The 9,715-nt window shown below is 36.6% G+C and overlaps 1 protein-coding gene across 2 annotated transcripts in view; it reads left to right on the forward strand.

Moving 5' to 3' along the window:
• RNGTT (RNA guanylyltransferase and 5'-phosphatase) overlaps positions 1-9,715 on the forward strand; it is a 314,738-nt gene that overhangs the window by 18,837 nt on the left and 286,186 nt on the right. For both annotated transcript variants that reach the window (XM_021693072.2, XM_044917197.1), the window contains exons 5-6: positions 5,223-5,298; positions 6,606-6,846. In XM_021693072.2, coding sequence (XP_021548747.1) covers positions 5,223-5,298; positions 6,606-6,846 — 317 coding nt within the window. The remainder of the gene's footprint in view (positions 1-5,222; positions 5,299-6,605; positions 6,847-9,715) is intronic.

A 9,715-nucleotide genomic window follows, 5' to 3' on the forward strand; every position in this document is an offset into this window, starting at 1 on the left:
TTTTTTTAAATAGATTTTATTTTATTTATTTATCTGAGAGAGAGCGAGCACGAGCAGGAAAAGGGGCAGAAGGAGAGGGAGAAGCAGACTCCCCGCTGAGCAGAGAGCCCGATGTGGGGCTCCATCCAAGGACCCCAAGATAATGACCTGAGCCAAAGGCAGATGCTTAACCAATTGAGCCACCCACGTGCCCCACACTTTATCATCTGGTTTTAAAAACAGTCAACATTATAATGAACTGCATTAATTTAAAATGTATAATTTAATGATGTAGATACCTTTGAAACTACAACCAAGGTTCAGGGCATTTGCATCTTATGCCCCTTTGTGTCCATCCTCTCTTCAACCCTTAGTTGTAGATTAGGCAATCACTTTCTACTTTCTGTCACTATAGATTCATTTGCATTTTTTAGAAATTGTTTTAATTGAGGGGCGCCTGGGTGGCTCAGTTGGTTGGGCGACTGCCTTCAGCTCAGGTCATGATCCTGGAGTATCAGGATCAAGTCCCGCATTGGGCTCCCTGCTCGGCGGGGAGTCTGCTTCTCCCTTTGACCCTCTCCCCTCTCATGCTCTCTCTCATTCTCTCTCTCAAATAAATAAATAAAATCTAAAAAAAAAAAAAGAAATTGTTTTAATTGAAATATATTTGACATATGACGTGGAAATTTAAGGTGTACAACATGTTAATTTGATATATTTATACATTATAATATGATTGCCATTGTAGCAATAATTAGCACCTCTATCATGTTACATAATTTTTCTTTTTAGTGGTTGGAATAATTAAATTGTAATTTCTTCTCAAGTTTGATGAGCATAATACAATATTGTTGTCTATATTCACTATGCTGTGCATTAATCTCCAGGTCTTATTTACTACTTGTTGCAAATTTGTGCCATTAAATAACTGACTTGGGGCGCCTGGGTGGCTCAGTTGGTTGAGCGACTGCCTTTGGCTCAGGTCATGATCCTGGAGTCCTGGGATCGAGTCCCGCATTGGGCTCCCTGCTCAGCAGGGAATCTGCTTCTCCCTCTGACCCTCCCCCCTCTCATGCTCTCTCTCATTCTCTCTCTCAAATAAATAAATAAAATCTGTAAAAAAAAACCCGAAAAACTCTGTTTTGTACTCCTCCCACCCCCCGCAATTTCCTGGTAACCACCATTCCACCATTTTACTCTTTGATTTTATGAATCTGACTTTTTTAGATTTCACATGTAAGTAATATCATACGGTACTTGTCTTTCACTGTCTGACTTATCTCCCTTATTTAGCATAATATGGTCAAGGTCCATCTATGTTGTTGCAAATGGCAGAATGTTCTTTCTCCTGGCTGAGTTCCATTACACACACACACACACACACACACACACACACATACCCCACATCTTCTTTATTCATTCATCCATTGATAGGTGCTTAGGTTGTTTCCATATCTTGGCTATTGTCAGTAATGCTGCAATAAACATGGAAGTGCGTATATCTCTTCAGTATCCTGTTTTCATTTCCTTTGGGTTATACCCAGAAGTGGAATTGCTAAATCATATGGTAGATCTATTTTTAACTTTTTGAGGAACCTCCATAATGTTTTCCATAGTGGTTGAACCAATTTACATTCCCACCAACAGTGTACGGGAGTTCCCCTTTCATCACATCCTTGCCAATACTTATCTCTTGTTTTCTTGATGATAACCATTTTAACAGGTTTGAGGTGATATCTCATTGTGGTTTTGATTTACATTTCCCTGATGATCAGTGATGTTAAGTATCTTTTAATATACCTGTTGGCCATTTTGATGTCTTTAGAAAAATGTCTTTTGAGATCCTATTTTTTAATTGGCTTGTTTGTTTTTTTGTTATTGAGTTGCATGAGTTCTTTACATATTTTGGATATTAGTCCCTGATCTGATATATGGTTTGCAAAGTTTTTCTCCCATTCTGTAGGTTGCCATTTAATTTAATTAATTTATTTATTTGGGCAGAAGCTTTTAACTTTGATGTAGTTTCATTTGTTGATGTTTGCTTTGGTTGTTTGTGCTTTTGGTGTCATATCCAAAAAATCATTGACAAGATCAGTGTTGAGTAGTTTTGTCCCCTACGTTTTTTTTCTGGAGTTTTATGGCATTGGGTCTTATGTTTAAGTCTTTGATCCATTTTGTGTTAATTTTTGTGAATAGTATAAGATAGGGGTCCAGGTTTATTGTTCTGCATGAACACCATTTGTTGAAGAGACTTACCATTCCCCTTGAGTGTTCTGGGTTCCCTTATTGAATATTAGTTGACCGTATATGCAGGAGTTTAATTCTGGGTTCCCTATTCTATTCCATTGGCCTATATGTCTGTCTTTATGGCAGTACCATTAATCACTACAGTTTTGTAGTATAATTTGAAATCAGAAAGTGTGATACCTCCAGTTTTGTTATTTTTCCTCAAGATTGCTTTGGCTATTCAGGGCCTTTCATGGTTCCATACAAATTTTTGCATATTACAGACTTCATGTAAATGAAATTTATATATATGGACTTTTGTTTTTGTTTTTTCTTTTCTGCTTCTTTCACATAGGTTTTGAAATCATCCTCATTGTATTTATTAGTGGTTCATTTTTATGGCTGATAAGTAGTTATTGAATGGATATACCACACGTTTATCCTTTCACCTGATGATTGACTTTTGGGGTGTTTGCAGTTTTTGGCCATTATAAATAAAGTTGTTGTGGATATTAATCTTTATTTATGTCTTTGCACATATATTTTATTTTTCTTGGGTAACTAACTAGGATTAGAGTGTCTGGGTCATGGGGCCCCTGGGTGGCTCAGCCATTAAGCATCTGCCTTTGGCTCAGGTCATGATCCCGTGGTCTGGGATCGAAACCCTGCATCGGGCTGCCTGCTCAGTGGGAAGCCTGCTTCTCCCTCTCCCACTCCCCCTGCTTGTGTTCTCTCTCTCTCTGTCAAAGAAATAAATAAAATCTTAAAAAAAAAAAAAAAAGAATGTCTGGGTCATTTGATGTAGGTGTATGTTTAACTTTTTAAGAAATTGCCAAACTGTTTTCCAAAGTGGTTGTGTTGTTTTATTTTTCTACCAGCAGTGCATGAGGGTTTCAATTCCTCTACATCCTCACTTATATTTGATATTGTCAGTCTTTTTGATTTTAGCTATTTTAGTGTGTAGAGGATTGCATTATGATTTTAGTTTGCATTTTCATGATAATGATGTCAACTGTCTTTTCATGTACTTCTTGACCATTTGCACATATTCTTTTGTAAACTGTCTTTTTAAATCTTTTGCCCAGTTTAAAAAATATTAGGGTGTTTGTTTTATTATTGAGTTGTAAGAGTTGTTTATATATTCTGGATACAAGTCCTTTATCAGATATATGTAATGAGAATATATTATGTGGTAGTGTTATTTTTTTCTTTTTAGAGGAAGAGAGAGTGGGGGAGGGGCAGAGGGAGAGGGAGAGAGAGAATCTTAAGCAGGCTCCACGCCAGCATGCAGTCTGATGTGGGGCTCGATTTCAGGACCCTGAGAACATGCCCTGACCCGAAATTGAGAGTCGGGACACTTAACCGACTGAGCCACCCCGGTGTCCCCTTGTGTTTTTATTTTCTTAAAGACGTCTTTTGGGGCACCGGGGTGGCTCAGTTGTTAAGTGGCTGCCTTCGGCTCAGGTCATGATCCCAGGGTTCTGGGACTGAGCCCCGCATTGGGCTCCCTGCTCGGTGGGAAGCCTGCTTCTCCCTCTCCCACTCCCCCTGCTTGTGTCCTCTCTCTCCCTGTGTCTCTCTCTGTCAAATAAATAAATAAAATCTTTAAAAAAAAAAGACATCTTTCAAAGAGCAAACATTTACCATTGTGAAGTAGCCCAATTTATCAATGTTTCCTTTTATGTTTTATCTAAGAAGTCTTTTTCTTACACTAAGGTTACAAAGATTTTCTCCCATATTGTCTTCTAGAAGTTTTGTAATTCTAACTCTTAGTTTATTTATATATTTGATTTTGGTTGCCCTCTATTAGGATGCTTTATATATAAAGAGAAGAGTAGTTTGTTAAAATAAGACTATTAGTCTTAAGTGGCAGGATATCTTTCCATTAAACAGAGATAACAGGAAAAGCTTCATTTTTGAGTTTTGCAGGAGAGTGACTTAAGTACTGTTGTCATGTTAGTAATGTCAACCAAACTGTTTTAATTACTTTTTCAAAGTAGTTAAAATGATTAAAGTGCAGTCATTTTTGGAACTTATGAAACTCATTTGCAGCTCTTCAGAATATAGAGGTAGGGCCACACTAATCTTGAATATGTATGGAAAAAAGGTTTAAGAAAAAATTATTTTTTCAGGTTTTTTTCCTGAAAGTTTTACTTTTTTTAAAAAAAGATTTATTTATTTGAGAAAGAGAGAGAGTATGTGGCAGGGAGGGGCTGAGGGAGAGGGAGAGAATGTCTTAGGCAGCCTCCACACATAGCACAGAGCTGGATGTGGAGTTCGATCTCAGGACCATGAGATCGTGACCTGAGCCAAAACCAAGAGTCCGATGCTTAACTGACTGTGCCATCCAGGTGTCCCCTGAAAGTTTATTTTAAATGTTATAAGTTAATGTAAAGATATTGTCAGTTGGTTTCTAAGAGAACTTCGAAGTAGTTTTATTTTTATTGTACTATATATCCATCAGTTATATTCTAGATCCAGTCATGTGTTGGGTTTGTGTGTGAGTTGTGTGTTTGATAAACATACCTTCTTATTTAAAGTGCTTGGATTCCTTTTTTTTTTTTAAGATTTTTTTATTTATTTGAGAGAGAGAGAGCGCGAGAGAGTGTGCACAGAGGGAAAGGGAGAAGCAGACTCCCCACTGAGCAGGGAGCCCAATGTGGGGCTCAATCCCAGGACCCTAGGATTGTGATCTGAGCTGAAGGCAGACGCTTAACTGACTGAGCCACCCAGGCACCCCTAAAGTGCTTGGAATCCTTTAGTTTTAAGAGAAATCTTTAGACCTTAGAGGTGATTTGTAACCAGTATATACTAAACTTCTTGCTAGTGAGATAAATTAGATTCTAAGAACTTAAACTGACAAGTTACTAATAGTTACAAGAGGGGGCCAAGTTTTTAAAAATGTAGTTATTTTATAAAATCATTAAAATGTTTTGATTGCAGGTTGGAATTTTAAAGTAAAATGTGGCTTCTGAAGTAATGTATTAATTTTAAACCAAAGCTGCTTTATTTTCTAGGTGTTCATTGTACCCATGGTTTCAATCGCACTGGTTTCCTCATATGTGCCTTTTTGGTGGAGAAAATGGATTGGAGGTATTTGTTTCTTCTTATAATGGAAGAAGATTAGTAATTGATAATGAATTTTATTGATTTTTTTTAGTTTTAGCATTTTATATTGCCAAATTTTTGGTGAAGTCCTGATTAGTAATATTTAAAGTGGTTTTCATTTTAGACTTGATTAATCTTAGAATATCATTTATTACCTGGTGTTTTGTACTAAGTAGCACTTTAGTTGAATGTTTATAGATTTTCATATACTACGTATTTTCTTTTCCAGATTTTTTTTCACATATTCCAGAATTATGAGAGACAAGTTTACTCAATATTTTTGTTGTTGTTGTTGTATTCACCTTTGGAAGTTACTGTTGTTGTTGTTCTTTTTTCTTTTCTTTTCTTTTTCTCAGTAAGCTAGCTCATGCCCAACGTGGGGCTCAAACTTACGACCCTGAGGTCGAGTTGCATGCTGTACTGACTAAACCAGCCAGATGCTCCTTGTTCTTTTCATTTTTAATGATACTTTTTTTTTTTATAGCTGTTGAATAGTAGGAAAAACTTGTAATGGTATATGGAGGAGGTATTTTTGGGACAGTTACTCTGAACCATTCAAGCAAACATGTCTTTATTGAAGTGCCTTTTTAGATCCTGAGAGATTAGAACCTTTGGCGCTTCAAATTCCTGAGTGAATGGGATATTATTACCTGAATTTTCTTGTTTACTGATTGAAGGTCATTATTTTTGTTTATAAAGCCTTTCACACAGTAGGTCCTTCTGTGAATATAATCAGCTGAAGTACACATATGATTCTGTATTTCTCTGTTCACACATCCTCTGGTTCTGTACTGCATGCTCTTATAGCTCTGCCTTTCTGGCCTTTGAGGTGCTTTTGACAGTAACCCCAGCCTCCTGTGTCAGCCTGTGCTTTAGCCTCTCTCTGATGACCTTTGCTCTTATTACCGGGTCTGTTGAAAGTTCGTAAAAGTGAGCATGCTTTTACTTTTATTCATATTGCCATTTACATTTCTTTGATTTCCCCTAGAGTCAGATCTCAACCTTCAAGGCTTTATTTAAACTTTTCACTGACTTTACCCAGGTCTCTTCTGTACAGTCATTGCAGCTTACCTCTAGGGTTTAAGGATTATCAATGTACCTTATATTAAAGCTGTTTCAGAAGGAATTTGTCCTTTAATAGATTGAATGCCTTAGGCATGGGGAATATGATTTGTCCATTTTATAAGCCTATATTATACTTCATTTGGTGCCTGAAATAGAATGAGTGAGTTTTGATAAATCTGCATAAATGAAGAGCAGTGAGGAAATTCCCTGGTGTTTGTTTTCCATAGTATTGAAGCAGCAGTTGCTACTTTTGCTCAAGCCAGACCACCAGGAATTTATAAGGGTGATTATTTGAAAGAACTTTTTCGTCGCTATGGTGATATAGAGGAAGCACCACCCCCACCTCTATTGCCAGATTGGTGTTTTGAGGATGATGAAGATGAAGATGAGGATGAGGATGGAAGAAAGGAATCAGAACCTGGCTCAAGTGCCTCCTTCGGCAAGAGGAGAAAAGAACGGTTAAAACTGGTAATGTTCAAAAATATTCTAGTCTTTACTTTCTTCTCCTGCAAGCTTATTTTTTTATTTTTTATTTTTTTAAAAGATTTTATTTATTTATTTGTCAGAGAGAGAGAGAGCACAAGCAGGGGGAGCAGCAGAGGGAGAGGGAGAAGCAGGCTCCTCACTGAGCAAGGAGCCTGATGCGGGACTTGATCCCAGGACCCTGGGATAATGACCTGAGCTGAAGGCAGACGCTTAACTGAGCCACCCAGGAGTCCCTCTCCTGCAAGCTTATTGAGATTTATGTGTTTGTTTAGCTAGATTTTAAAGTTATTGCATTCTGGCTGTTTTTAAAGATTCTTGGTAGCCACGAGTCTGCCTTTTTCTATGGGAAAAGCTTGTTAATAAGCTCATTTTGTTTTTTGGGGTGCCTGGGTGGCTCAGTCATTAAGCGTCTGCCTTTGGCTCGGGTTATGATCCCAGGGTCCTGGGATCGAGCCCCGCATCGGGCTCCCTGCCCTGTGGGAAGCCTGCTTCTCCCTCTCCCCCTCCCCCTGCTTGTGTTCCCTCTCTTGCTTTCTGTCTGTCAAATAAATAAATAAAATCTTTAAAAAAAAAAAAGCTCATTTTGTTTTTGATTCTTAGGTAAACCAAAGAACTCTTTGAAAAGTATTGGGAGATTCCAACTACATAGTGAAATTTTGTACTGATGCTTTAGAAAATTGTCACATAGTTAAAATAACACTACATATAAATTCTGCTCCTTCCCGTGGTTGGTATTTTCATATTTTCTGTAAAGTTGAACTGAGAAGACTCTTCTATGGACAATTCCCATTAATCTTCTTACTTCTATGGACAACTCCCATTAAAAGGCCTAACAAAAACCATTAGGAATTCTCTTCTTGGGAGGACAGGAGAGATGCTGGGAAGAAAAGTACTGATGGTACTTGTACATGCACAAATATATGGTATAGGCCAAAGGGAAAAGTTAGGGAAAGTGTGGAGATAATTAAATGTTAATGAAGTTAATTATTAAGGAATGTAGGATATCAGAGTTGAGCAGTAAAGACTACTTTTATTAGTAGGCAGTGATTCACAGGCAAGGAGGAAAATGCCTTGTTTTTGTGTAAATCAAATGATATAGTCATTTGGGTTTTTTAAAAAAAAGTCCCTTGAAAAACATTATTTTAATATGTATTTACACATTTCAAACTTCAGGACTTGAGGCCACTGAAAAGTATTAATTGCTTTGAAACCTAGAAAAAATTTAAAAAATAACTTACTCTCTTAGTCTAATTCATTGATTACTGAATCACATACCTAGAAAAATAAGAATCACATTCTAAGGAAAGGCTAATAGCATAACATAACATAGCATAGATGACTACTTTCTTATAGTATCATTTTTGTAAGGAAATTCAACTATATTTTTTAAGAATAACATTAACCCTGAGCATATGCAAATGTGTTTTTGCATTACAATATAGTATTTGAATGTGTAAAAGAGTTTAAAGCAAAGAGTTACTATTTTGCAAAATGTGGTAAAAGTTTGCAGAGTCCCCCTACCCCCAGCAGAAGGGGCTTAAAAATGACATTTATTTTATAATATCAAGTGCCATTAAATCTGTATAGTTGCAGATGAGCTTCAGCAGCATTAAGAGAAACATAGCCAAGATGGGCATGTTTCTTTAGGGAAAATAAAGGACGTTTAAAATAAAATCCCCAATCTAGTTTCTCCTATTTTGTTTCGTCAGTTACTAAGAGGAGTGTTTTAAAAATTTCCTACTATGGTGGCATCTGGGTGACTCATTCGGTTAAACGTTCAACTCTTGATTTTGGCTCAGGTCATGATCTCAGGGTTGTGAGATAGAGCCCCTTGTTGTGCTCTGTGCTGGGCGTGGGCCTGCTTGGGATGCTCTCTTTCCCTCTCCCCCCCCAAAAAATTCCCCACTATGATTGTGGATTTATCTACTTCTCCTAGTTCTGTCAAGTTTTGATTTACGTATTTTGAGGTGATATTATTTAGTTTATACAAATATGTGTAAAGGATTATTATATCTTAACTGTGTCTTCAGTTTTAGCATTAAAAATATCTGATGTTAGTATGATTAATTGCCCAAGCATTCTTTTGGATAGTGTTAGTATGGATTATCTTTTTTCTATCCTTTTGCTTTCAGACTTTATTTATCCTTTATTTAAGGTATGTCTATTATAGGCATTGCATTGTTGGGTTTTGTTTATCCAGTGAATAGTTTTTGCCTTGTTGGATTATTTGGTCCATGTGCATTTATTTTACTGATATAATTAGATTTAAAACTTATGGTCTTACTCCCCCACCCCTGGTATGTTCCTTTTTATCTTCCTTTCTTGCCTTCTTTATGCTTAATTGTTTTTATATCACCCCAAGCCATTGCTTGTTAGTTATACATTCTTTTACTATTCTTTTAGTGGTTATTCAAGATTTTAGTGTGTATCTTTGACTTGTTAAAATCTGGTATATATTAGTACTTTTGCCATTTTAAACAATGCAGGAATCTTAGAACCTTTGGTTGCATTTACCTCTTCCTACCTTTTTGTTATTATGTATTTTAATTCTACAAGTATTTTATACCCCATAAGGTGACATCATCATCATTCATCATCATATCATCACCACCATCATTTTATACAGCAAATATTCATTAGAGGAACCCATATATTTATCCTTTTTGGTGCTCTTCTTTCTTTCTTGTATTTTTATGGTTCCATTTGGATAGTTTTTCTTCTAACTGAAGAGTTCTCTTTAGTATTTTCTTTATTGTGGGTCTGCTGCAACACATCCTCTCAGTATTTGTGTAAAAATGTCTTTTTCGTGCCATCATTTTGAAGAATGTTCTGGGTATAGAATTTTGGGTTG

The sequence above is a fragment of the Neomonachus schauinslandi genome, chromosome 8, assembly GCF_002201575.2.
Source record: "Neomonachus schauinslandi chromosome 8, ASM220157v2, whole genome shotgun sequence".
Taxonomy (NCBI): domain Eukaryota; kingdom Metazoa; phylum Chordata; class Mammalia; order Carnivora; family Phocidae; genus Neomonachus; species Neomonachus schauinslandi.